Source organism: Harpegnathos saltator, unplaced genomic scaffold (genome assembly GCF_003227715.2).
Source record: "Harpegnathos saltator strain DR-91 unplaced genomic scaffold, Hsal_v8.6 scaffold184, whole genome shotgun sequence".
In the NCBI taxonomy this organism is placed as follows: domain Eukaryota; kingdom Metazoa; phylum Arthropoda; class Insecta; order Hymenoptera; family Formicidae; genus Harpegnathos; species Harpegnathos saltator.
In genome coordinates, this window is record NW_020229966.1 from 1,051,115 (window position 1) to 1,077,560 (window position 26,446).

Genomic DNA, 26,446 nt, shown 5'->3' on the forward strand with positions numbered 1-26,446 from the left:
GCACCGTCAGTTGTCCACAATGATCGAAATGTACTGGGTTTTCTCGACATAAAATCTGAACAGCGCGATCGCGCTGCTTGGGACTCAAACGGTTAATGGGGGGTGAAAAATCTTCAAAAGACACCCAATTGGGTAGAGATTTTTATCCACTAGAAAATACTTCCCCTGATCACGACCAGTCAATAGATCGAGTAGCGATTTTTACTACATTTGTTAGTGTCGCGTGAGTGAAGTATCTTTTATCAAAAATAATTTATCAAAGATCAAAGATTAGTAAGTTTTAAACCATCATATGATACTTGAGAGAGACACGTTTGAACAATCTCAGTCGTAAAATTATAAAATAATTGTGCAAAGCATAAAATATCTAACAGGATCCTCGGCAAGGTTCCTTCACAGTACCGAATATATTCATTCGGTACTGTAATTTCGTCCGGTTTTTTCCTCCGAGAGTGAAGCGTCGATCTCTAAGTAGCAAGCCAGATAGAAGACACGTAAAAGAAACACGTGTCTTAATTTCCCACCGCTACAACGTGTTCAAAGTCTATCACGACGAGTCAGGAACTCTTGCACGCTTTTTCGTCACACGACGAGGACCCGAGGGGGGTTTCCCGCTCCGAGCGCGATCGCACGTCGCCGGAATAGCAATTCGCGAAGCAACGAAAGAACACGCCGGGGAAGGTCGCGCGCGGCCGGCTCGGAGTTGGCAGCGGCGGAGGAACGCCGATAAACTCCGGCGGCGAGATATCGCGCGATAATTTCCGCGAGCATCCCGAATATCGCTGGCTGCGCCTCGCAGGGGTGGCTGGCTGGCGCGGTGCGGAGGGCGCGCGTTGCTCTCGGTGGCGGCCTCATCGGCGTTACGTCCCGCGTTTCACATCGCGTATCGCGAAGAGGTCCTAACTGCTGACCGAGACTCTTGGCACGACCTCGTTTATGATCGCACGGCTCGTTGGGAAACGTCCTCCGCTCCAACGGCACTCTTGGCATCGGGCTTAAGTCGATAAAGACGCCGGCGATTATTGTAATAATTTTCGCGCGTTTCTCCCTAGGCTAGGAAACAGCAGCGGCGACCGCGACGGCGCTGGAGGATTATATCGGGGAGGAAATACCGGTATTAAAACAGTCGACGGGAGAAAAGAGCGACGGGCCGCTTTCGGGCGGAGATCGAGCCTTTTGATAATTTGGCAAAGTACCTTACGACTGGGAGGCGCACACACACACACACACACACATATACATGGAGTGACGGTCGTAATCTACCGGTCTAATTAACAACCGACAGACTTTGCATGTGAAAAAATGTATTTGTTATTCGGCGATATACATTACGACAAGCGACGATGTGCGCGTTAACGCGGAGTTCTCGAAGTACGTAGGAAGGACGGGGTATTGTCTTATCGAAAGATGAGTGCGAGCGACGTGTGTTGTAGTACGAGAAAGATGCGGAGCGCTTATCGCGAGATAAATAAATAGCATCTTTGAGCAAATGTGCATGCGTCTGCTGCTTTCTTTATTCATGTTTTTATCCTTGTCTTAATCTCTTTAACGAACGAGCTAACCGCAGAAGGGAATTTCACGGGGGATCGCTGATTACGCGACTGGGATATTATTCGCTGATTACGATCACAAGGTCTGGGAATGTTTCGAACAAATGAGACTTGACACTGTTTTCGACAATGCTCGGTCTCGACGAAGCCGGGAATCCCAACACGCATCATGGAGCTCCTCGTCGCGACCGGAAGAACATCCCGCGCTCCGCGGAGCACCGCTATTCGGTACTCCGTCTTACTTGTCGCTTCCCTTTTCGCTTCAGCAAAAGCTCGCGCGAGTTCCCGAGTCTCTTCGCGGTCGAGGATGAAGGGAAGAAAGAACGATCCGCGATTATCACAGTTTCAGAAATCGCCGCCGCGTCGGACGCGACTTCCGAGTCGAGCTTTCGGCTCGACCATTCAGCGCAGGCGAATCTTCTTCATCATGTTGAGCACGTTGGTGCGGGCCAACGGACACGTCGGGTAAAAGTTATGGCAGCCCTGACCCTCCACACCGGAGATCAGTTGACCCATATGCGCCGCGAAGTGGTACCTCGACGGCATCTCCGCCATCGTGCTCAGACTCGTGTCCCTGAAAGAGACGCGATCCATTAGCGCGACGAATCTCGCCTTGGCCGCCGCAGAGTCGCGAGCTCGTTAATTCCGCGTCAGCGGACCGACGACGAACGTTCCTCGTTAATTGCGCGCGCTGGCGTGTCGAGCTTCGACACAGCCTCGACGACTTTACCGGTCGTCGCCGAGGTCGTCGCGAGATCATCGCGAGATCATCGCGATACACATCGAAATGGCGCGGGATCGGTCGCGATGCTCAGCGGACGCTTGAGTATCCTCGAAATATGAGAGCGGGGGGGACATTTGTCATCAAACGGAAATTGCACGGTGCGGAGCGACTCGTGGCGCGTTTTCTTCGGTTCTCATTTCCTCGGAGGAAATTTCGAGGGAAAGATATCCAAGGTGACGACGATAATTATCGCCTGTAGAATTTTCGAATAACGTACACGTGTAAGTGGGGTGTAAGTGCGAAAGTTTGGGTGGATTTCGTGGGAGAGAAATGGCTGACTAATTTGGCCGGAAGCGACTCTATCAAGTGACCGCCATGATTTTCTACGATCTTTATGTATCTCCTGCTTTTACATATTTCCAAGGGTTGCTATCAAAGTGGATGTCGATACCGGATGTCGACATCCTCGAGAAATCCGTCACGATCCGTTTGCGCTCACCCGGTATGTATCGGAAATGCCGACGAGATTTTCGACTCGGTCGAACGTTTATTGAAGCTCATAACGTTCCGTTTCACGCGAGTTTCGCGACCTTCCCGAATTTCAGAGCGTGAAGAGCCAAAGGAGAGCGAGTCAATCGAGATTTATGCAATCGAGTGTCATAATACAGCGACGGCGGTAGAAATATCCGACGGAGCGCTGCTAAATGTCGACGCGATTGACCATGATGAAGCGGTGGCCGATGGCGCGTATATAAAAACTAGCACAAGGCGAGTCGCCTTTTACTTTCGATATCGACGGCAGAGCCGCCGTCGGTGAACGCGCAGTGAACGCTTCGAATCCGGTTCAAACCCGGCAAAAAGTTTCGCGCTCGCGCGCCTTTCGCTCGCCTCAGCGCGGTCCTAGAGTCGCATTTGCATTTCCGTCGTCGCTAAAAGCGACAAATTCCGCGAGCTCGCAGTTCTCGCAGAGCTCGCGCGCTCTGCCCGCCGATCTTCTAAGTGACGAGCACTCTCGCCGGCGCGTAGCTGGTAGAAAGCGAGATGATTCGTCGTCCAATTTCTCCCGGCGAGCATTCCCACACGCCATTTTTCGCGAAGCCGAAATTTTCCCAGCCGCGCCGAGGTCTACGTGGGAACCGAACGAGAAACCGAGAAACGTCCGCGCGAACTTTGCGATCCCGATCGCGAGACCGAGCCGAGCAGAATTTCGCGCGCTGAATCCTCCAGTCATTCGGCTTGTCGGAAGAGTATAATAAAAGCGCCAGCAGTTTCGTCACGCATGGCTCATGCGGACGACGTATCCTTCCTCCTTCTCTCTCTCTCTATTTCTCTCTCTCTCTCTCTCTCTCTCTCTCTCTCTCTCTCTGTCTCTCTTGCGGCAGAGGAAGCCCTTCCCCCTTTACGACTCCGCGTCTTGGCCTCGAATGCAGAGGAACGAGGGGATCGGCGCTGGGATATAAGGAATAAACGCAAAACGGCTTTTTAGCCTCTCCATCTTGATCGGTTTAACCTGGGAGCGATCGGCGTCGATAAAAATCGAGCGCGGAATGCGTCAGTACGAGCTCCGGCGCGTTTACGCAGGCATAAAAGTAAATATAAAGCTCGGATCCTTCCGGGACATTAACCGCGGCGCGAGGTTCGCTCCTAGGACGACTTTCCTCCCCCTCTCTCTCTCTCTCTCTCTCTCTCTCTCTCCCTTTTTCTCCGAAAGATGTCCGTCTTTCTGTCGAGAAGACGCGTCGATGAACAGACGAGTGAGATAAAACGCGCGGTTAGGGTTGAAACTTCTAAATAGAGCCGCGCAAACTTCGGAAATATATTGAGACTTGTTTGTCGAGCAGAAACACTTTTGCACTACTTGAAGTAGTTATGACGTTTGAATGAAAAAAAAAGAAAAAAGAAAACAAACGGATCATTGTGATCCATAATCACACTGTTCTTCCCGTGTAGATTTTATCGCGCGGAAAACGCGGTCTTGCTTCTCTTTCCCTCCTTCTCCCCTCCGCCCTCTGCCCTGCAATGAAAACCCCACGCGCCAGGCATTAAATTTATTTTACTATAATTACACGCAGGCGCGCCTAACTTGTAACGAGCGTGCAATGCGGTGTGAAGAAATATCGTGTATTTAAAACGAAAACAGGAAAACGCTACACGTCGCACGACAATGTCGCCCCGTCGGCGTTCATTATACTTTCTAATGGAACTCGCTTTTCTGCGTCGATTCGTTTTACTGTTCGTTCGCGTCGTTATCGTTTAACACGCCGCGCGACGAGAGTGAAATTTATTTCACGGCCGTAATAAATACAGGACTTTTATTCGCGCTCGTCACTCCGTCACTGCAGCTCCAAGTCGATCCGATTTACGTTCAAGATGCGCTCACAAAGGCATCGCGCGAGCGAATGCCCCTTCCGATCGCACGATTTTCACTATTTTTCACACACGCACTTTCCTCACGCGAAACCGTCGACGGGACTGTCAGCTCTCCAGGCGGCGAGGCGCCGTCTTGTTACAAAAATGCAACGACAAACTTGCACCCGTCGAGAAAGACCGACGATAGAGAGGAACACGCCGAAAAACGTTCTCTGGTTACAAAAATAATGCACCGCCGACAGAGGTAGGTACGCGTATTATTCAGCTAATTCTCCGTATTCATGAATAATGCACAAGAATATTGCATCCAGAACGGCACCGCAGAAGGACAGTTCGACGTGCGACGAGTTTCACGGCGACGAACCGTCCTCCGCCCCCGCTCCCTGCCATTGTTCCTTCAGACGCGCTAATATTCAGACGCGCGATGTGTGCAGTCGGAAATAACTCGTTACTTTATAATCGACGTATACGCGAATTGGCGTGCACGAGGACAGTCGTCGTCGAACGTTTTGCAGGAAACGACCGGCGGGAATGCCGAGACGACAGATGCGAGGTCTTCTTCGCCTCCGGCATCGTGACACCGGAGAAAGTATCACGGGATTGGATAATCCGTGAAAAGGAAAGTGCTCGCCAGCATTCACGGTTACCGCTCGCAGCGGACGGGGAGAGAAGATTCCTTTTCGGATGAGACTTACGCAAGAGCCGGCGAACTTTCATTCGCCGCGAACGCGCGATGAAACTTGAAATCATGTGACGACACATTTGTTGTTTGTCTCTGTTCCTCCGCCCCCCCCCTCTCTTTATTTGTCACAGAATCCTGCGGTAGATTTTACGTCAATGGCTGAAAAAAAGCGATCTCTAGTGCGTGCGAAGTCGAGAATTCGTCGTCGGGAGAAGAGAAGAACGTTTTAGGAAAAAATCTGCTCACTCTCCTCTCTGAACTTGATCACATTTCGATCTTTAGCTTCCTTTGAGATTTCAAACGGAAGTAAGACGCTCTTAGGAAGTCGAAAGCAAGAGAAATCTGACCTCGCCGGTCCCGGAAAGAGTCATTCTTGCAAATAAGAGGTTTTTTTACTTCATAGCTACCGATGATGTGAGTTTCATATCGATATTACGATTAAAAGGCTCGGGTGTGTTCATCGACGAAGTTCGGCCGACCTTCGTAGACCGACGGTAGCGCGGGGACCACGACAAGTGGACACGAGAATAATCGTCGTGCCTGCTTGGTGTATATGCATTTCGAGTATGAACAGTTCACATGCGGCTGATCACTCGAATCACGGCAACACAAGCGACCAAATGAGATGCTCGGGAGTTTCCCCGTGTTTATCCTCCAGCATTCTCGAACGAGCAACGATCCATACATAATTTGCGGCAAAACAACTTATTAATGCGCTGACGTTTCAGTAATGCCTCATCATCGGTTCTCCTCGACGAGTTAGTATTCGATGTTTAGCGATGACCGAAGATAAACAGATAGAGATACCAAAATAAATAGAGGGAGAGAGAGAGAGAGAGAGAGAGAGAGAAAGAGAGACGACGCGAGTCGACACACGCATGAATGCATAATTAATACGTCCATGCTTGAAGTTTTCGCGCTCTTCGCGCGAAATCTTCTCCAACGCGCGATGCAGCGTTGGAGAATCGCGCGCACGGGAGGGGGGAGGGACGACGAAGGGACGACGAAGCATTTCCCGGCTTTCCGGCGCGCAGGGACGCGCTTTAACGTAATTTCGCTTTTAATCAGAACGTAAAACGGCGCGCGAATTCGCGGTATAATTCTCCGCGTTATCCGCGCACGCGGGCGGCCACCTCGGCGCTTTTAGCGCCGATCGTAAACGAAAATTGCAAAATACGCGGCCATTCAACGCCGGCATCCAATTTTCCGACGAGCGGGCGAAAACGTGTCGCTCGGCACCGGCCGCGCGTTTTTCAACGCAGTCGGCGGCCGCGATGCGTGGACGCGTTACCGTTTCGGGGCGGCGGCGAGTGAAAATTGCGAGACGCGTGAACGCGCGCACAATGCCCTGGCACGTTCGGCCGCGCGCGTTCTTTTCATCGCGGAGAAGAGGAAGAGCGGGGAAAAAAGAGGGTGGGAGAGAGAGAAAATTCTTCACGGCCACTCGCACCTCGCGCAACCCGACTAGAAATTTATCCCATGGTCCTGATCAGGTTAACTTCATTTGGACATCAGGTCCCAATAAGGTAATACTATCAGGTCCTAGTAAGTCACGTAACGCAGCGTGGATATCGGGACCTCAGTAAGGATTCATACTCATGTCCTTATTGAGTTATCTTACGGAATCCTTATTACGTTTTTTTTTCTTTTCCAAATTATGACTCCTGATTACTCGCCATGGCTATATTGGATGATGACATTAGAAATAAGAAATGACACGCTGAGAATTCTCTCGTGTCATTTCCAAACAAAAAGATATTTGCATGAAAGAATATTTTAGATCGCTCGAGCGTACTTGTAAAATGTTTCGGTAAAGAAACATAAAATGAATATCATAAGATCATATAAAGTAGTCACAAGGTGACAAGACATAAGGTAGCGCTAAAGAGAAAAGTTGCATGTCGCGTTAATTTTATAACCATTTATTGACTGCTAAAGAAAGGATAGCGTTTCTATAGCGTTTTACAAATATATTCAAGTGATCTGAAGTGTTTTTTCAATGCAAACATCTTTATATCTGGAAATGACACCGAAAAATTGTTCTGTTAAAGCTTGATAATGCAAATCATATTAGGTACAATGAATAAGATCCCGACAAGGACCTGATTAACTGAACCATATTATATCATTCACTAGGTTAGGTTAGATTAGGTTGGTACATTAAGATCCTAATGTGGACCCAATCATTATAACCTTATATTAAAGGTCTTCCTTACTCATATGTCGTTAGGACATTATAAGGACTGATTTACTTAGGATTACCATTCACTCTATTAGAGTCCTTATCAATGTTAGGTGAACCTGATCAAAATTTCTAGTCGGGAATCGTGTTCTCTCGTGGTCGCGCGCGAAATTCCGATCGGCCGCGGTGCGTACGCGCGTGCCTGTCCCGCGCGGAATTCGCGCTCAGGGTCGACGGACGTGAGCCGCCGCGCCGGTGGAGTCGAAGTCGAATCGAAAGTTGTGAAAGTAACGGCTGAGTGCAACAGCCTCGATGATGAAAGTAGATTCCGTCGGCTTACTACATCGTGTGCGCATCGGTGCGCGCGTCGAGCGTAATTGAAAGAAAGTACTATTAGAAAACGTTTACTATTTTGTTTACTATTAGAAAACGCCGGATGCTATCGCGCCCCGTTTTCTTTCTTTCCTCCTCCGGCTTCCTCCTTTTCTACAACATACGCGAGAGCGACACGAGCGGAACACGACCGCCGGAAAATGACGGCTCCAGCACGGTTTTCCTCTTCTATGTTTGCTTTTTATACCTTATGAGATTTAGCAAGGATCGCTCCATTTCACTCAGCTGGTCCTGGTGGACGGACGAGGAGAGCTCGCATATCAACTTCGGCAGACAAGCGGTCTTGATCGTCGCTATCATCCTCGCGTGACGTGAGGCAACTGCGGAAAAATCGGAAAGTCGGTGATTGCGATGACGAATGATGCGCGCCACGTTTCTCGAAGAACAACGTGGTTTCCTGGCGACTCGAACGATCGAATGTGACTTGATAATGCTGGCCGTGCGTGGAGCGTGTACCGTAAGTTTAGCCGTGCGGGGTCTCCGTGCGTTATTACGTAACCGCAAAAGCGGCCGGGAAAATACCGACTTGCATGCGCAGGCGCAAGACGCCTTGCGCGCAAATTCGGATCAGGTGGCCGTTCAAGATCACCTTGCTGCGGCGCATCTCTATACTTGATACATCTCTAATAACTTTCATTCAATTATAATTATGTATATAATAACTAATCAAATGTATATATCTCTTCACATATAATAATATATCCAACATCTAACATATTCTTAATATCCCCCGAACGATGATTGATGTATCTAGCGAGGATTGTATTGTTTACACGTCAATCTTCAATTTCCGCTTTGACCTCCAATTAATCGGACCTTTAACCGTTCACGTTTATCGCAACGTACTTCAGCATTTTGTCCTCGCATTCGCGGGGAAACCCGGGTGTCGCGTTCTTGTGTTTTTACACCCCGTCCTTACCGTTATCCTTATCCGCGTCTCTCTTCGAGAGAACGGATACGTCATCCTGAGGTCCCTTGAGACCAGCCTTAGCAGGCTCCTCGGCCGAATCGGTTACGTTCCCATTCGCCGCTTTACCGAAAATCGTGGTGATGAGCGCGCTATAATCGCCGGCGAAGACCAGAAACATGCCCAAGAATATCACTAATCGTACCGTACTCGTGTCCATATTGACCCTCTCCCTTTTACTTTTCGTTTCGGACGAGACAGAGACGAGCGAGACGAGTCCCCTGGAGATTCGGACAATTTTCACGTTGATTCGCCGAATGCGGTCGAATTCAGGTTACATCTGAATGATCATCTGAAAATACGAAATGGCCCAATTGTCGCTTCAGATCCGTCGAGTCGACGTTGTTAGTACCGTTGTTAGTCCCCCCTCCCCCCCTGATGAAGAAGCGAAAGCGCCTATGTGTTAAACCGCAACAACTACGAGGTTTTCCTACGGCAAGGCTTACAAGACCCTGCCCCTTCTTCCCGTTCGTTTCCTGCACGAAGCATTACAAAGAGCATTTAATAATACAATAATAACCCCGTTACACAACCGCGCGTTGCAACGAATATCGCGAAGCGAGAATTCCAATATCACGATCGTGGCGTCACGTAAATACCGATCGAACATCGATGACACACCTTGACTTCGAATACGTCACGTATACATTACGTAAAACATACGAGTGCGATCACAATTGCGTTTCGCGTTGGCCATGCATTCAAGTGAGCTCGCCTTAACCTGGTTTCCCTCAGGTATACGATCACTTGCATGCGCCTCACAGAGTCGTCCGCGCGAGTACCTGGCCCCTGGAACCGAGCCCGATGTAATCGGCCGACGCTGAAAACTCGCGACTCACTAAAGAAACAGAGAGAGAGAGAGAGAGAGAACAAGAGCGGCAAGGAGAGGGAGAAGAGAAGACTCTCACTCTCCGTTAACTTCCACTTTCTTCGAACTCCGCCGTACGCCGAGGCAATAAAGCTAAATCCTCTTACGACGTTCGTCTTACTTTCATTCGGCGCAACAAAGCCGCTCGAAAGCGAGGCCGTCGCTGCTGCCCCGAGCCTCCGAGTAACGCCGACGATTTCTTTGTATCGTCGAATAAACTTTTAGCACCGAGTCGCGGAAACGGCCGGCGAATCGTCGGCGAGTCGTACGGCGAGAAATCTTCTTCTGTTTCCGTCTTACGGACAAACACGGCGCGGCGAGGAAACACACTTCGCGACCTCGAGACATTTTTACTTTTCTCTCTCTCTCTCTCTCTGTCTCTCTCTCTATCTATCTCTCTCTCTCTATCTATCTATCTATCTATCTATCTATCTATCTCTCTTTGTCTCTCTCTCTTTCCTTCGATCTCACGGCTAATGACCCAAGGCGAACGACGTGAATCTACTTCGGGACCTGGTTCCCAGGTTCGCCTGCGTGAATGCAACGTCGCCGATTATCGCTAATTCACGTCGTATCCGACGACGACACGGCGCGACGCCGCGGTCCGCCCGGTTAAATCACAGCGAATCGCGAGATTTCGGCCGGGCGATCGACAAACAACCGGCCGGAAACAAACGGTCAATCCGCGGATGACGGTCTCGCTGGCGGAAAATCATGGGAGCGCCCAACGCGCGCTCCCGCCGTGTAAATCAAGTCGAATCGAGCGCAAATCGACACCCACGGATCGTAGCTCAACGGGCCGGCGACTGGCGATTACGCGTCCGATTGTCGCGACAAATATTCTCACACCGTCTATATCTCTCTTTTGCGTTGATCGATCGATCGGCTGGGTCCAAAGTTGAGGAAGTTGCTCGCTGAGAGTGGCAGCATGCGAGCGTCACCAAGAGAGGCACCAAGTGATTCGCACGGAAGAGAGAGGAGGCGCTTGGAATCCGCGCGGTCGCGTCGCACAATCGTACAATTGTCGCACCAGGTACGCACTTTCGAGCGGCCGTGTTCCGTGTGAGGGTCGCGCTGCCAGCGAGGAGGAGAAGTACGAGCGGCGCTACCGCGGTCTGCTGAAGTCGCGGAATGACTGTGAATGACTCGAAACCACGGCGGCGAGTCTAACGAGTTGTCAGTGAAAGTTGGCCGATCGCTTGCGGGTCTACGCGGGATTCGATGGCTCACCTGGCGTTGTTGCTCCGCAAATCGAGCGGACCACGCTCGACTCGCGGGAGAACGCTCGTTCGGCCTGTTCGTGCGAGCCGCACGCGCTTTTCGTTCTTTTACGTTTTACGGACTATTTCACGCATTTCAGACATGTTTCACGCGATAATTACACACACGCCGTATCTTTCACATTTGAGGGTTCTTGCTCGTTAACGACGAGCGCCGTCTGCTTGGCAGAGCACGGGCTAGTGGGAAGAAAGTCACGCGGTCGATTTGAGTGTCGTTTCCTCTAGAAGGAGGAAAGGAGAGCGGACGCGGGTGTGTGTGAAGACATATCGGATGAGACTCGTTACTTCTTCAACTCCGGCGTAACATAGTTTCCGTGCGGGTGAAAAGGATGGAAGTTGAAATTGAAACATTTTAATTAAACTTAAATTTAAATTTCGCACCAATTTAATATTTAATAAATTAATATTAAATAAAATATGATTTATATTAGATTTAAATTTAATGTTGAGTCAATATTAAAAAATTCAAATTGAAAGAGAATTATTTTTCATTATTTATCGAGCTGAATTCGAGTCACCGATGTAGTACATACGTTGCTATCATTGATTTCATTGGGCCAGGCTCAAGGTTGAAGGATTAAGGTCAGAAAACGAAGGCTTTTTTAAGGAATTTAAGGCTGATTGATATGTAATCAGAAGTTATTAAACAGAGCTAATAAGAGTATTGCCTGGGTAATTACCAAGATAACAAGACAATATTGTGTTTTATTGCACCGTATCGTGCGCAGGCTATAATTAGCTCTTCACTAAATTACTCGTTAATGCTTTTGTAATTTTGCGTATGTGCTCTGAGAAAAGAGAGAAAAGGAATCTCATGACTGTGGTATTGCGTCGCGGCCTTCGTCGGTGAAAGCAAATTTTCCGCTAATTCCGGTGGGTTGCAAACGTTCGTTTCTTCGTAGCTTAATTCCCGATGGAAAGCATACAAATTGCTGACTCGCGACGACGAGCGTTCACATGCGCGCGAAATAACACCGCCGTCGAGAAAACGATGACGATTCGTTCGCATCGTGCGGTTTAGTAGAGCAGAAAACTGATAATATCGACGGAATAATTAATAAACGGAATGTTGCTCCGAAAGAGACACGATGTCGCACGGTATTAGACGAGAGGCTGCTTTCTCGGCTGACCGTGTGGCGGTTACCTCAATACGGGCGCGTGGACTAATAAAATAACTTTTGTCTTGTCGCATGCATAAAAGCATGCGATCAGAATGTCGACTCGGCGAGCTGACAAGCTGTGTTTAAAAAATCTCAACTTCGTACACGATTCTCCCGGAGAACGTTCGCGAGCAGCCAGAGCGCTTTTCTCACGCGCCGAGAGAAAACTTAAACCCCATTAATCCCGTTAACTAAGTATATCGCAACGATTGTCGACTTTCAAATTTCAAATTTTACGGTCGCCTAAAGAGAAAAATAAGGCAGCAGCAGCAGCAGCAGCAGCAGCAGCAACAACGCTTTGAAGAGTATCACTTATCGTTTGCTGGAGTGGAGCGTTTATACCGCAATGTTTGTTTCACCGTACAATTTACTGTCGCAAGTAACGCCTTTTCCTTGCCAGTCAGCAAGAGAGAATATGCTCGAAGAAAGTTGCGTCGTTCGCGCCAAAAGCAACACAAACGTTAACTCGGCCGAAGTCTCGTTATACATTTTGGATCGTCCTGATAGCGTTATCCGTCTCGGGAGGAAGAAGGGAGAAGAAAACGGATCGAGCCGAGCTCCTACTGCTGGCTCTGCACTTACCAACACCGATTGTTCGGTCGCGTCTTCAGAGCCAGCCAGTCCTCATGTCTATCTGAGAAAACAAACGTTCGATTTTTCTTTGCTCGACGCGCGCGAAAGCCGCGTCGCTCGCGATTTTCACGCCATACGGGGACAGAATGCACGGCGCCTTCGATCGCTTTCGTCGCGCTTCGCAATTCGCAGGGGCCACCTAATTGTATCACGAGCAGCGATCCTGGCAACAAGCATGCGAGCAACATTACCTGACCTTGGCCTCGCGGGTTTGGATATTTACAGTGTTCTCTTTCTCTCTCACTCTCTCACACACACACTCTCTCTCTCTCTCTCTCTCTTGTACGAGGTTTCACAAGGTGGCACTTGAGGAGTTTAGAAACTCCACTCTGGACTCGAACAGGATCGAGACTACACGCACCAGAGCCTCCTCTCTTCCGTCGCGTGGAGGAAACCCGCTGGATCTTTTTGCACACGAAGATGCGATTAATATAATTTTCTCTTCAACATGCGCGAATGAAAATACCGAGAGTGCGACGATCGGTCGTCGTTAGCGGCCTATTCCGGTTGCTGACTGGAGCAGCGCGTTCTCTCCGGCTCTCCTCGGCGCAACCGTGTGTACCACACGCGTGTTAATGAACATTAATGACTGATGAACGTGCGGGGCCGACTCAAAGTATCCTTGCCGATCGAAGTTTACGAGCGATGCTCGCGTCGAGAGAGATGTCGCATCGCGAGTGCAAACGCATTCGGGCTTGCTCGAGCTACGCTAATGAGACGCGCGCGCGCGCGCGCGCGCGCGCGACTGCGCAACGAAGAGGCATGACGTTACACATTCCGCGTGACAAACGTGAGAAAACGCGAATACAAGCCGAGGCTCGAGCGCGCGCATGCGTTTCTCCGACTCGGCGAATATTATCCTGCCGCGTGCGAACGGCGTCCGATTGACATCGCGAGCGAAAAGTGGAAAGCGAGCGGGTAGTCGCGGCTGCACCTGGAGGATACACATCGCAACGTCCATGCCGGTAATCGTGCGAGTTCCTCGCCGAAAGTGTATATATTTCTTCATTGGGTTCGAATTTTTATACATTCTCACTTATACATTCTCACTGAGGGAATTTTTGCACGAGGAGAGACCATACGGGAGGTGAAGGGGGGACAATCGAGCGGATACGCGAGATTGGTCTTGGAAGGCTCCTAAGCTCACTCGGCCGTCTCACGTGGTTAATGGAAGACGCTCGCGAGTCCTAATACAGATCTGGTGAAAGGCGTGATTCTCATGAGGGAGTCCAGGTGGGCGTCGCGTGCGTTGCAGCAGGACGGCCGCCGCCTCGAGCGTGCCTTCGCTCGCAGCCGTTTCGAATAATCGCGTCTCCACGCGTCACCGGCTTGATATCTCAAAGTGTCTCGACCGGTGCCTGCAAGATAGCGCAAGTCGATTACAGCGACTTTCCCCGTCCGCCCGTACAAAGTAATCTCGTGGTACGACATAGAAAATCGCGCAAACGATACGCGCCAAGAAGACCGAGCAATCGGCCGACCGGATTATATCTAATCCGGCTCGTTCGGTCATGGATTAATTACAAACGCGATGCGTCGTCCGATATCTCGGCCGACCTACATCGCGCCGCCCGCCGCGAGTTGAATTTCATCAACCGCGACTACGCGTTTCTCCCCTTGCCGCATACTTTTCCGTTTCGTTTTTTTTTACCGCGAGACCCGTTCCCCGCCTATTTTTTTCTCCCCGTCACGGCTCGACGGCGCTGTTGTTACCCAAGTTACGCTTACGACGCGGCACGACGGACTCCGAGGAGGCTTCCGCCGACGCGCTGTTACTTGAATCCGATCTTTGGCGGGCCAGCAGTCGCGGCGGCTGCAGCTGCGGGCGACGACCCTCTCCGTTGGCCAGGAGGTCGGCTGACAAAGATCCCGTACTTGCGAGGTGGCGGTTCCGCCGGGACGGACGGTGGAAATGACGGCTCGAGGATCTTGAAAGCGCACATTCCGCGATATGTGAGCGTCCATCGACTGCGTCGTCGGTCATTTCTCAACGCAACGCGATCGATTCACGTTTCTCGAATGTCTCATTGATCACGTAAAACCATAATATCAATCGACCGATTACAACGATATCGATTAAGCTGTTGTCACAATTAAGATAAATTATACCAATAATAACTGCAGTCGTAATTACAATTATCTTGATGTAATTGTAAATGTGTAATTACATCAATGTCATGCCAGCATTATAATTACGACTGTGGCAACTATCATGGTGGTAATTGTATTTGTTAATTAAACGCGCGGGGGGGGGGGGGGCGTAAAGACCGACGAAAGCACATCGCAAGACGCGGAGGACCAACCTTGACGCTTTCGAGCAGACTCGCGACACCCTCGAGTTCACCGTCGGGACGTTCACCCTCGCGGGCTGCGACGACACCGGCTGACCGCGCGAGCGACTGGTCCGGCTGTTTGTACTAGAAAGCATCTACGATTTAACAATAATTATACTGAAGCCAACGAGAAGGAGCGCGTGACCACGCGGGCGTCGCCAAACGGTCGTTACTTTTCCTATGATTTTCTCCAATTGCGCAATCTTGCCGGACGTCGTGATTAATTCCGCGTCGAGCCTGCACATCTGAACGATACGACACGACGTTTATGCCTGGACTAATCGTTTGCGGCCGATTATATCACATAAACGACGTCTCGCAACTTGTAGACTTACTTCGTCCTCCAGGTGCCTAGTGGTGACTTTTTGCGCATCTGTCTGTAGACGCGAAACAGAGGCGTGAGTAGTCGCGCGAGGATTACCGTAAAAGTAAGCAATACGACAGAAAGAAAACTGCTAACCGTCCTCACGATCACTTCCTCGAATTGCGCTTTCTTGCTCTTCAGCAGGATCAACCTGTCCAATTTCTGCGGGGGATTTCCAGCGGAAAGTACAAGCGTGAGCGTCTCATCGCGCAAAGTAACGTCTTTTCGTTAAAATGTAACGACGCTGACGCGGGCGAACGAGCGGCTTAATAAAAGCAGGCAAGCAGGCAATCAAGCAAGGAAGCAAGCAAGCAAGCAAGCAAGCAAGCAAGCAAGCAAGCAAGCAAGCAAGCGCGATGTCGTGCTCACCGTTTTGTTCTGCGCGACCGTCGTTGACATTTCCCGATTCGACTTCTCGACACGTTTTATTATCTTACGGGCGGCATATCGCGGCGAGAACAGCCATCGGGATTCGCACGTGACATGAAACGAACGGCGAGACGAGCGTCATTCGCGTCAATTAATTATGCATCGACTCGACTCTTCTTCTTCTCGCTCTAACCGATTTTGATCTTTGTCACGCGTGAATTACTTACGTTAGTGGCGTACCACAGCGCCACGTAGAACAGGACGTACGTCAAAATACAGATGTAGATGTTGTCCAACACGTAGGCTCGTATGAACGACTGCGAATAGAAAACGCACGCGGCGAGAAAGCGCCGTTAGAAGAATACGGACTCCGGGAGAGTTGATCAGCGAGGTTACCTGGCGGTCGTAAATGTCGACGAGCCTCAAAATCGGATAGCTGCGCGACAGCTGCGAAAAATAGTACGTCTTCTGCGTAAACATCCTCCTCGCGAGCGCGATCCATGGACGAGGTGAAGAGCCGCGAGGATCGACGAGGGTGGTGCGGAAACCGAGCGATGCCAACCCCGCGTGCGCGCGTGTGCGATAAAAGATGCGGGACGAAAATTTCCAATCGACTCTAAGGCATTGAATGCGTGTGTGTGTATATGTGTGCGTGTATGCGTGTCAATGTATCTCTCCTTGAGAACCTGCCTGCCGCTCGTTAAGATAGTCGCGAATAGCGGAACGTCGCGTGTCGCGAGGAAATTCGCATCGAACTTCAAGCAATCGAGCGACACCAGCGAATCTAAAGGCCATCGCGCACAAAATGCATGGAACACAAACGTAACATAACATAAGCATAAGAAAGATATACAATCTACACAAATGGGCATAGCATAAAGCTTGACCAATGAGAACTGAGGGACAATAAGTATTATTCAAGAATATACTTCTAACCTAAATATTATAATGATATATGTCAAATTTGAAATTTGCGAGTAGCCAGGAGAAATTGCCAAGAGATTTTGCTTAATCTCGTTAATAATAATGCACATGGACGATTATATGTATATTGCTAATAATCTGGCTAATAGTAATATATCTGGCATTTGATTGGATGTGCATAGAAATTTCGTTCTTATGGAATTTTTCGTTTGCCATTCGCATGTTATGCTTATATTTAAGTGTGCTAAGTTATGTAAATCAATATGGCTACTTTATGCTAGATGCTCATTGATCAAGATGGCCTTATGCTACGTATATGCAGCTATGCTATGCATATGTATTTTGTGTGCGATGACCTTTACAGCATCTTCGCCTGAAGCCGGTTTTGCACGAACCAATGACGCCATGAGCTCGCTTCACACTTGGTGCTTCCTTGTTTCGACGGAACAGTTTTTATGCGTTTTCCTGCTTCCTCGTCGTGTCGGTGATTTCATCGGCCATTACGTGTCTCTTGTACGTCAGAATTCTTTCGGTTACTAAGACGCTTCTCTCGACTATTCGCTCTGTCGTTTTTGACGTTGACAACGTCCAATTTGATAATTACCCTATCACCGTGGAACTTTGCTCTTTCCTTCTTGCAAGGAGAGATCCTACGTAAATGCACGTGTGGTGCATATTTCCGCGCAAGACGCGCTCGCTCGATTCTCGCGAGTGACTCGCGCACGCTACTCGCGTAGACTCTACGGATCGTTATCGGCGCGTTATCTCCCCTGCGGAGATTCGTATAATAACGTGCGATTGCGATAGCGCAATCTCCTCCATATAAACATAATTAAGGCAAAATAAGATCGAGGAAGAGAGAGAGAGAGAGAGAGAGAGTACATGTTGAAGCAGACGACTTCACACCGCGGGATCGCAGCATTATCGACCTCCGCAATAACGATTGCGGATATTACGACACACGGGCGATACCACACACGGCGATAAGACGGCGTAACTTCGATAAGTGATAGGGAACGCGATACGCCGCTCGTAATTGGTCTTATCGTTGTTACAGGCGCAAGCTACCGCGCGAGTGGCCTCCATGTTTGCTTGCTTGCTTGCTTGCTTGCTTGCTTGCACGCGCGCGCGCGCGCGCTTCTAATCTCGCTCGAGCCACTCTCAATTGACAATGTCGCGCTGCGAGTGTGTGTCGAGCATTTTTAATGTGTAATCGGGAGACGCTCGCGGTTAATTGCGACGGGAGACGCGCTAATTGCCGCGCGGCGCTTTCTCGTGCCAAACGACGACGACGATGAAACTTTACGATCCTTACGAGCTCGAATTTCGTCAGACGTCAGCAAGCCGGCGTGTCATGGCCCAGGGTCATTAAACGCGTCATTTCGCGGCCCAAACTCGCCGGGAGTTCGCGGGGATAATAACGCGTTAAATCCGAATTTACGCTACGCGAGCGCTTTCACGGGTCTCTCGCCGGGCTGATACCACCGACGCGGCAGAAATACATATTTAACGCGGATCCGAGCGGAAACGAGCCCGTAAAGTGTAAGGGAGCGAGAGTGCGAAAAAGAAAGAGAAAGAGACAGAGAGAGAGAGAGAGAGAGAAAGAAAGAGTGAAGGGGAGAAAGCTGACAGAAATCAAAGCCTCTAAAAAAATCCAAACTCTTGGACAAACACTCGTCGACGATTCATCCTCGCCGCTCCGCTCGCCTCCACGAGCGCCGCGCGGCCGCTCGCCGAGGAGCTCGAGAGAAACCAAATTACGAACTAATCCACGAGGGATCGTTTACTTTTTCTACGTCAAGCACATCGAACCGCCGGGGAGGCGCGGCGGCTCCGTCGGCCTCCTCCGATTGAATACACAAGGATTATCACATGAAAGGCGCGCGCGCGCGCACCCACACCACGCAGTTACCTAAAGCAGCCAGTTATCTAGCTATCTGTCCACGTAGCATGTATACACACACACACACACACACAAGTACGGCGGCAGAACGGTGACACGTATACAGGCGCTCGAGCATCGGCAGCCTTCGATAGGGCGAGACCGGGCCACTTGTCGTTTCCCATGACGCCTCGCGGGCAGGGTTGACTAACTAAATACCGAAGTTAGCCTAGCTCGGCTCGACTCGGGCGGCGGGAGGCCCGAGGCCAGGGTTAAACGGAGCTTAAAAAGCCGCGGAGGAATGAGGATACGCGCGCGCACACATACACAGCCGGGTGTTCGAGAACGGACAGGGCGGCGGCAGCGGCAAATCAACTGCGAAAACACTCGAGATCACTTAGAGGAATCTCCGCGCGATGCGTTCTGCGTCGCTTCCCCTCCCCTCCCCTCCCCCTCCCCCCGCACCCCTTCATTTCCATCCAGCCTCGCTCCGTCAGCGGAGCCTGTCGTCCCTACGACAGGGCGCATCGACTTCGCATCTCGCCGATCCACCCTCCCGTGGGCGATGTTTATGTAAAACAGTAGCCGAATGAACCCTCGAGCGTCGGAGCGATGGAACCACTTGACGCGTCAAAAACGTCAGTTACATATCGCGCGGCCGGGTTGCGCATCGGCTGTAGTCGCTGGGGGTGCTTTTGTCGGCGAGGAAAGACGGGACTGAGAAGCGACCTGGCGTATCCCGGGGATGGGAATCGAGAGCCGGCGGCGTGCGTGGCCGCGTAAGGGGATATTTTGGAAGGGACGGTGTCGAGCGTCGGACTCGAGTGCGACGCTCGAGAATTCGCGAAACAGTCGGGCGACTAGTCGGGATGCCCGAGTGCGAGTCTCGTTCTCGTAATAAACTGTTGTCGGGCTATGTTGGGCTTTCGCGATGTAAAGAGACGCTCGAGACTCGCTTTGATCCGAGTCGCTGCCGCGCGTTCTTTTGCCGTGAATTTGTTTCCGACGCTTCGTGTGAATATTTCGGGTCATTCTTCAAGGAGGGGAACAACCTTGAGACCGGAACGGGAGTTTCAGGTTGTTCCCCTCCAAGTGGACCAGTGAATTGTTATCGATTATCGGGATGAAGAGACGCGAGAACCAATGAAGGAGATCAAGAAGACAAGCAACTGTGCCCGACAAGTCTGTTCTGTAACTTTCAACGACAAAGTTGTTATCGTTACGTCGTCGTTGCGCAGCTCTTCCGTCGTGCAATATATCGACGCAACAGGACGATGACGACAGCGAGTCGTCAAAAGCCACAGGACAGGCTCACGGGATAATCAATGACGCCGAATTTTTTCCCACTACATATTTCACACGCGCGAGGGAACATAACGAAAGCACGGCTCGCCCGCTCGATTCGCGAGGGTCACATTCATTTACCGCCCTCATCCGTGATCCCCGGGATCGAGTCGAGCTTCGGCGCATCGAACTCCGCACGGAGGACCGAGGATGCTCGACGACCATGGTCGCCCTTCACGAGCGGCGAGTTATCGTGCGATCGGCGTAAGCGCCAAAGATAAAGGCGGACGAGTGAGCGAGCGGACGAGCCACGGAGGGAGGGGCTCTCGGGGGAGGAAAATTGGTCGGCCACCTAGCTGAGCAGGATATCGCCGGAGGATCGTGGATCCTGCCACAGGAAGGCTCTCTCTCTCTCTCTCTCTCTCTCTCTCTGTCTCTCTCTCTCTGTCTCTGTCTGTCTCTCTCTCTCTCTCTCTCTCTCTCTCTCCCTTTCTCTGTTGTGTACGAACCTCGGCGGGGACACGCCGTCGGGGGCAACAGCATCGGGACATAATCGATTTGCCGTGAGCTCATCCGTGATTCGCCCTCGTGGCAGTCAGCGCGACAAGAAAGTCTCGCCGGCAAAGGCGCCAGCGGAGCGAGAAATTACTCATCGTTCTGATTGAGGTTAATTAATTAGATAATTAAGTTCGCCCGTCCCTCCTTCCCCTCCTCTCCTCCTCTCGCCGAGGAGGGCGAAGCGCGGCGGGGTACGACGACGTGAGCAAGGCGTCTCTCGCCCTTGTCTCCCAGGAGAAGGCGGCTGACGACGCTGATCCTCGTTAGAAAAACGCTCAGCGCGTTATTACGGAAATCGAGAGAGCGACGGTTCTCTCTCTCTCTCTCTCTCTCTCTCTCTCTCTCTCTCTCTCTCTCTCTCTCTCTCTCTCTTATCTCGTTAAGTCGCGCTGCTGTTCCGCCGCGATTAAAGTCGTCCTTGAGTCACGCCAGCGTCGCGAGTACAAAGCTCGCGTTTCTCATCCCTGATACCATCGATCGCGAGAGACATTGAATTGCATTCAACGATCCGCCTCTGCAAAGTCAAACAACGGGGCGAAAAGTTGTAAGAAAATGAGTAAAAGGACCAGGTACCGAGTAAAGTCGGATCGAAGATTGAGATCATCCTGGGCGAGTCTTCCAATTTGCAGAATTCCGCGGCAAGATTCTCCAGCGCGAAACGACACGAGAAAGACAAGAGGGGCCTCAAATCAATTCACGTACCTGAAGCGAGCACTTTCCGAGCCGGAGGACAGGGATTACGGACTCTACTCGCGCGACGTTTCGCCCAGCCGCGAAGAGGAGCCGAGTCGGCTTATACATTCCCAGAGCGAACATCGCGGGTGGCAACAAGAAGCTGAAGGCAAACCTCGGGAAAGCGCGCGCGCACGTGCGCGTTCGATAAATTTTCACGTCACCTTTATCTGACGGTATTTCACCGAGCTCGGAGGGGTTGGTGGTGGTGGTGGTGGTGGTGGTGGTGGTGGCGACGGCTCGACGGCCGCGTATGAAAGAACTCTTTACACGTGACACTTAACGAGAGAATCTCATAATCTTGCGGTGGGACGACGCGGCCTCGCTCCCTCCCTTCTACCCCTCCTCTCTTCCAACCCGCAGCCTACGGGCGCACTGAAAATCCCTTTGAAGAATCTACCCATTGACGCTCGCGGTTTAATATTCAGTCACGGATATTAATGCTCTCCTAGCAACGACGACTCGTAAATCAGCAGAGCGCTCCTCCCTTCTCCCCCCCCCCTCCCGCCGTCGCTGCCGCCGCCGACACTGATGCACTTTTCGCCACCGTCTCCCGGTGCGGTCTCTGCCGCAAAAACCCACCCTCCGACAACGTCGCGGTCTTTTTATCTCTTCCTCGACGTCGTCTTCTGCCCGCGAGATCCTCAGATCCGCGAGAGGACGGCCGCTCGTTGATTGAGGATAATGCGAGATACCGATTTAGCCGGCCGCGTGTGAGGAATTCATTAGCGCGGGAGGAACAACGGCGGCGACGGTTGCCTTTTGCACGCGCTTCCGCCAATGGTCGTGCCTCGACGATGAAGGGGTACTTCGGACAGGCGACTCTTCAGACGCAACCTCGACTCGGCCGAAAATCGGCGCGACACGACGCGTTCGCGGCGTGGTCTCTTCCGCGACACAGTGTTCTCGGCGAAATTAGGACATCGTTGAAAAGGATGATGCTTGCCGGTGACGATCTTCCGCGTGTGTATCCGAGTACGAGGTGTATAAGCAACAGCTGCTACACTTTCGAGAGCTCGTTGATTAAATATACATATTCATGAACGGAAGCAAAAGCGTGCGGGCGTTGGCGTGCGCGTACCGGATGGAAATTTTCGGCGTGACCAAGCCGCGATTTTCAGAACGTGAAGCTCTGCGTTGGAAGTTTCTGCTTCGCGGTTTCTTTCCTTTGACTTCGCCGCGCGTCATCATTATCGTATTAAGAGAGCATTTCTCCTCCGTCTGATTCCTTTATCTGTCGATGTGCGCGGTGAAGCAAGAGAAAGACAGACACTTCAAGACAGAGAGGGGAAGAAAGAAATATCAAATTCTTTAATTTATTATACAAGCGAGAAGCACACACGAGACGCACTTCCGTGCGGCCTTTACGATGATTCTCCACGAGTTATCGATCAGCTGGAAACACGTTGGACGTGCGATAACTCGACGCGTACAGAGGATATACCTTTGACGTAAGCTCCATAAATGGCCTTGGGGAGTTTAAGCCTTAGCCAATATCAAGAAGAAGAAGAAGAAGAGGAAGGAGAGGGAAAAAGAAAAGGAAGATTCCGACGTAAGCGCGTCACACACCGTGCGGAATTATTACGGTTTCGTGCACCGAAAAATATTCCTCTCCCTCTCTCTCTCCTCGATTACGCCTTGCGTGTCTTACGAGCGGAAGGAGTCCCTCCGAGAGTCCCGATGTTCCACCGAGCATGAAATAAGTGTACACACGAAGCGAAGTCCGTGCGCGCGCGCGCGCGCGGAGGGGCGCGAGGCTTTCCACGGCGCGGTCGCGGCGATAAAGCGAATTTGCGCAGGGGTAGGTAGAGCGAGAGCCGAGGGTAGGAGAGGACCTCGCTCTGGAAACACGATTCCCGGTGTTCCTTTCTGCAAGAGTTTCGAGCGGGGGGCCTGGGATTCGTCTCGCGTACGAGTCGTTATAAAACCATAAAGATGTAATCGTACAGCGGAGTCCGGTTGCCGAACTGGAGGAATTATCGAGCGCGCCGCGCTCTCGTCGTCGAGCAAATCTGCGAGCGAGGACGAGAGCGAGGGTGTGGCGGGAAGGTAAAACGGAAGATAAATAAATCGAGAATGCCGCGCGAGTTGAGAAATGGGTCGAGATGGGATCTCTCTCTCTCTCTCTCTCCCTTTAAGTTTCTCGCAAGTTACTAAGTAAGTACTGTTTGATTCAATAAAACGGACCTTTCTGCCATTGTACCGCGGGAAATGTATCGACGGGAGAAAGTCGGTGAAACAGATGCATGCAGATTTTGAATGCCTCGATGAGCAAGTTATCGCTTTTGGCCTTTCTCTCTCTTTCTTTCTAAGTTGCTGGATATGCTTCGATCTGACAAAACGAACTTTCTTTCCACTGAACGTCGAGCAATGTATCGATGATAAGAGTTCAACCGAGCAAAAGATGTCACGTACTGTCGCGAACATCTAACTAAATGAGTTATCGAGATAATCATAATCGAAATAACGGGTGACGCGCATTCGTCGCGACTCGCGGAGCGATCGTGGGCCGACAAGAAAGAACCTGACACGCGGGATTCGAGAGAATCGTAACGAATAGGCGCGCACTGAATCATCCCTGAGATCGAATCGAAAAGTGATTTCACAATGGCACCCGCACGCTCGACTGTCATCCCCACTGGACGTCGCAGCCGCACCTACTCGTAGCCCAACGCGCGCACGCCGCTGTGTCCCCGCGATTGTCCCGCGCGCGCAAGTGTCACGGGTCTCCTGTCAGTCAAGGATCGGCGGACCGTAAGGAGAAGCATTGTACGAAAAGTGTAGCAGAAATGGAATCGGGGGTGTCGACGAATTCCGGCCGGCGAGAGGGCGCGAAGGAGAGGGGTCGGGCGCGCGCGTGGACGGGGATGGGGTGGCACTGATTGGACGTCACTCGAGAACACGTCAAATCGAAGAATATGCTGTGACTTGAAATTAATTTGAGTGGTTTCCGCGACGCTGCCTGGTCGCAGCAGACCGGAGGGCCGCCGCACGCGCACGTTCCTGATTAATTGTTTTCGCCCGGTCACGAACCGCGATACCCTCCGCGACGACCCGGCCGTTTCTCGTGGTGTCGTCTGAACGCGCGGCAACATCGATCCTCAAGCCGAGACGGAGGAGACCGAAGGAGGATATCTGTCGTCCGTATCTCTTCCAGGGGTCGACGGTCGTAATTATCGACGTTCGCGTGACCCGTGTTCGATACGGTAACGGCTTTTGAAACGCGAGTAGAAATTTGCCTATCGAGGATGAGGGTAATCTCGACGATGACAGATTCGGTCAAAAGGTTCCATGGTGTAATGGTTAGCACTCTGGACTCTGAATCCAGCGATCCGAGTTCAAGTCTCGGTGGAACCTTCACTTTTGCATCGCGCATGCAAATTTTTCGCAAATTTCTCAGGGCGCGCGCATAAAAGTTGACAGAAATTAAAAAGATTGTTCAACAAGAGGTTCCATGGTGTAATGGTTAGCACTCTGGACTTTGAATCCAGCGATCCGAGTTCAAATCTCGGTGGAACCTTCGCTTTTGCGAAAAGTCTTTATTTACAAAAAGAAGAAAATTGCTAATTATTCTGCTACGACAAGACAACAATCGAACAGAGGTTCCATGGTGTAATGGTCAGCACTCTGGACTCTGAATCCAGCGATCCGAGTTCAAGTCTCGGTGGAACCTTCACTTTTGCATCGCGCATGCAAATTTTTCGCAAATTTCTCAGGGCGCGCGCATAAAAGTTGACGGAAATTAAAAAGATTGTTCAACAAGAGGTTCCATGGTGTAATGGTTAGCACTCTGGACTTTGAATCCAGCGATCCGAGTTCAAATCTCGGTGGAACCTTCGCTTTTGCGAAAAGTCTTTATTTACAAAAAGAAGAAAATTACTAATTATTCTATTATGACAAAACGGCGATCAAACAGAGGTCCCATGGCGTAATGGTTAGCACTCTGAATTCTAAATCCAGCGATCCGAGTTCAAATCTCGGTGGAACCTTCGTTTTTGCATCGCGCATACAAATTTTTCGCAAATCTCAGGAAACGCGTATGAGCTGACGGAGATTACAAAAGACTGTTAAACAAGAGGTTCCATGGTGTAATGGTCAGCACTCTGGACTTTGAATCCAGCGATCCGAGTTCAAATCTCGGTGGAACCTTCATTTTTGCGAGAAATTCTTACTTCCAAAAAGAAGAAAAAAGCAACGTTCGAGCAGAAATTCCATCTTGTAATGTGGTAAGCATTCTGGACTTTGAATCCAGCGACTCGAGTTTAGATCTCGACAGAACTTTATAATCTAGTAAGCAGCACTTTTGTGAATTTTTTTTAAACCTTCCGAGAAGGATAATCAAGCTAGAAAACAATAACGAAAGCTTCTTCGGTAAGAGGTTCCATGGTGTAATGGTTAGCACTCTGGACTCTGAATCCAGCGATCCGAGTTCAAATCTCGGTGGAACCTATCCTTTTTGCATCTGATATTTATCTTTGCTTGTTGCAAATGTCGAGATGAAATGGATAGTTCCGAACGTCTTGACGTATGTTTCAGACGATTCTTATTTATATGCGACGAGCAAACTATAGCGAATATACGATACAATTTAATTTCTGGATTGTTTAAAAATTAATACGACGATTCTTCCTCTCTCTTTTTCTCTTCTCCCTCTGTGCTCTCTAATTATGTTTATATTTAATTAATTAACTTGTGATAATTTCACGCAATTACTTCGCGGAATCATTTAGGCATGTTAATATACGCAAGGTATTTTTCTCTATTGTTATTCTTAAAGAAAGAAAGAAATTGACAAAGGAGCGGAAAACGACGATCCTAGCGACAAAAGGGCATCGCACAATGTAGAAAAGATAAAAAAAAAGTGACTTCCTTCGAGCCGGATTCGAACCAGCGACCTATGGATACCTGCCAACTCATACCAACTACAGTCCACCGCTCTACCAACTGAGCTATCGAAGGATTGAAGACTAACGCGCTCAAAATATCACTTCCGTATCACAGCATAGACTTCAAGTGTCAAATTTTAAGATATTGAAACTGAACATTAATTAATCACTTAAACGCGTAATAATAATATTATATAATATCGCGGATGATGTGAAAAATATTTTGGATGCCGACAAATAACGGTTTTATCTTTCGCGACATGGCGATACAAGCAACAATAGCGAGATTACGAGGGGAAAATAAA

The 26,446-nt window shown here is 50.3% G+C and overlaps 2 protein-coding genes and 7 non-coding genes across 12 annotated transcripts; 6 read left to right on the forward strand and 3 right to left on the reverse strand.

The window, feature by feature from the left end:
• Positions 1 to 1,480: 1,480 nt before the first annotated feature.
• On the reverse strand, positions 1,481 to 13,397 carry geko (olfaction protein geko). 4 transcript variants are annotated; one of them, XM_011141117.3, is made up of 4 exons: positions 13,276 to 13,397; positions 8,821 to 9,160; positions 8,089 to 8,221; positions 1,481 to 2,124 (listed from the first exon to the last, which is right to left on the reverse strand). In XM_011141117.3, exons 2-4 carry the CDS (start codon positions 9,026 to 9,028, stop codon positions 1,953 to 1,955), a joined length of 513 nt encoding a protein of 170 aa, XP_011139419.1. In that variant the 5' UTR covers positions 9,029 to 9,160; positions 13,276 to 13,397; the 3' UTR covers positions 1,481 to 1,952. The 4 variants fall into 4 exon arrangements, with proteins under 4 accessions (XP_011139419.1, XP_011139416.1, XP_025153526.1 ...); XM_011141114.3 differs by lacking the exon at positions 13,276 to 13,397 and adding an exon at positions 10,778 to 10,923; XM_025297741.1 differs by lacking the exon at positions 13,276 to 13,397 and adding an exon at positions 10,584 to 10,892.
• Positions 13,398 to 13,822: 425 nt separating this feature from the next.
• Positions 13,823 to 16,710, reverse strand: LOC105183185 (uncharacterized). The gene is made up of 9 exons (XM_011141137.2): positions 16,272 to 16,710; positions 16,103 to 16,192; positions 15,876 to 15,938; positions 15,603 to 15,668; positions 15,478 to 15,519; positions 15,316 to 15,387; positions 15,113 to 15,226; positions 14,538 to 14,737; positions 13,823 to 14,167 (listed from the first exon to the last, which is right to left on the reverse strand). Exons 1-8 carry the CDS (start codon positions 16,353 to 16,355, stop codon positions 14,582 to 14,584), a joined length of 687 nt encoding a protein of 228 aa, XP_011139439.1. The 5' UTR covers positions 16,356 to 16,710; the 3' UTR covers positions 13,823 to 14,167; positions 14,538 to 14,581.
• A 7,830-nt stretch (positions 16,711 to 24,540) lies between these two features.
• On the forward strand, positions 24,541 to 24,612 carry TRNAQ-CUG (transfer RNA glutamine (anticodon CUG)). The gene has a single exon. It is a non-coding gene; the product is annotated as a tRNA-Gln (tRNA).
• A 91-nt stretch (positions 24,613 to 24,703) lies between these two features.
• Positions 24,704 to 24,775, forward strand: TRNAQ-UUG (transfer RNA glutamine (anticodon UUG)). The gene has a single exon. It is a non-coding gene; the product is annotated as a tRNA-Gln (tRNA).
• An 81-nt stretch (positions 24,776 to 24,856) lies between these two features.
• TRNAQ-CUG (transfer RNA glutamine (anticodon CUG)) lies at positions 24,857 to 24,928 on the forward strand. The gene has a single exon. It is a non-coding gene; the product is annotated as a tRNA-Gln (tRNA).
• Positions 24,929 to 25,019: 91 nt separating this feature from the next.
• TRNAQ-UUG (transfer RNA glutamine (anticodon UUG)) lies at positions 25,020 to 25,091 on the forward strand. Its single transcript has one exon. It is a non-coding gene; the product is annotated as a tRNA-Gln (tRNA).
• A 241-nt stretch (positions 25,092 to 25,332) lies between these two features.
• Positions 25,333 to 25,404, forward strand: TRNAQ-UUG (transfer RNA glutamine (anticodon UUG)). Its single transcript has one exon. It is a non-coding gene; the product is annotated as a tRNA-Gln (tRNA).
• Positions 25,405 to 25,632: 228 nt separating this feature from the next.
• Positions 25,633 to 25,704, forward strand: TRNAQ-CUG (transfer RNA glutamine (anticodon CUG)). The gene has a single exon. It is a non-coding gene; the product is annotated as a tRNA-Gln (tRNA).
• Positions 25,705 to 26,122: 418 nt separating this feature from the next.
• TRNAY-GUA (transfer RNA tyrosine (anticodon GUA)) lies at positions 26,123 to 26,214 on the reverse strand. The gene is given in 2 exon segments: positions 26,123 to 26,158; positions 26,178 to 26,214. It is a non-coding gene; the product is annotated as a tRNA-Tyr (tRNA).
• Between the last annotated feature and the right edge of the window lie 232 nt (positions 26,215 to 26,446).

Coding starts and splice junctions, on each gene's coding strand:
- LOC105183185 (XM_011141137.2), bottom strand. CDS start 16,355: ATGTTTACGCAGAAGACGTACTATTTTTCGCAGCTGTCGCGCAGCTAT. Junction 16,193..16,271: donor TCGACATTTACGACCGCCAG/GTAACCTCGCTG, acceptor TTCTATTCGCAG/TCGTTCATACGAGCCTACGT. Junction 15,388..15,477: donor CTAGGCACCTGGAGGACGAA/GTAAGTCTACAA, acceptor CGTATCGTTCAG/ATGTGCAGGCTCGACGCGGA.
- geko (XM_011141117.3), bottom strand. CDS start 9,028: ATGGACACGAGTACGGTACGATTAGTGATATTCTTGGGCATGTTTCTG. Junction 8,222..8,820: donor AGACGCGGATAAGGATAACG/GTAAGGACGGGG, acceptor ATTTTTCCGCAG/TTGCCTCACGTCACGCGAGG. Junction 2,125..8,088: donor TCCTTGCTAAATCTCATAAG/GTATAAAAAGCA, acceptor CGTCTCTTTCAG/GGACACGAGTCTGAGCACGA.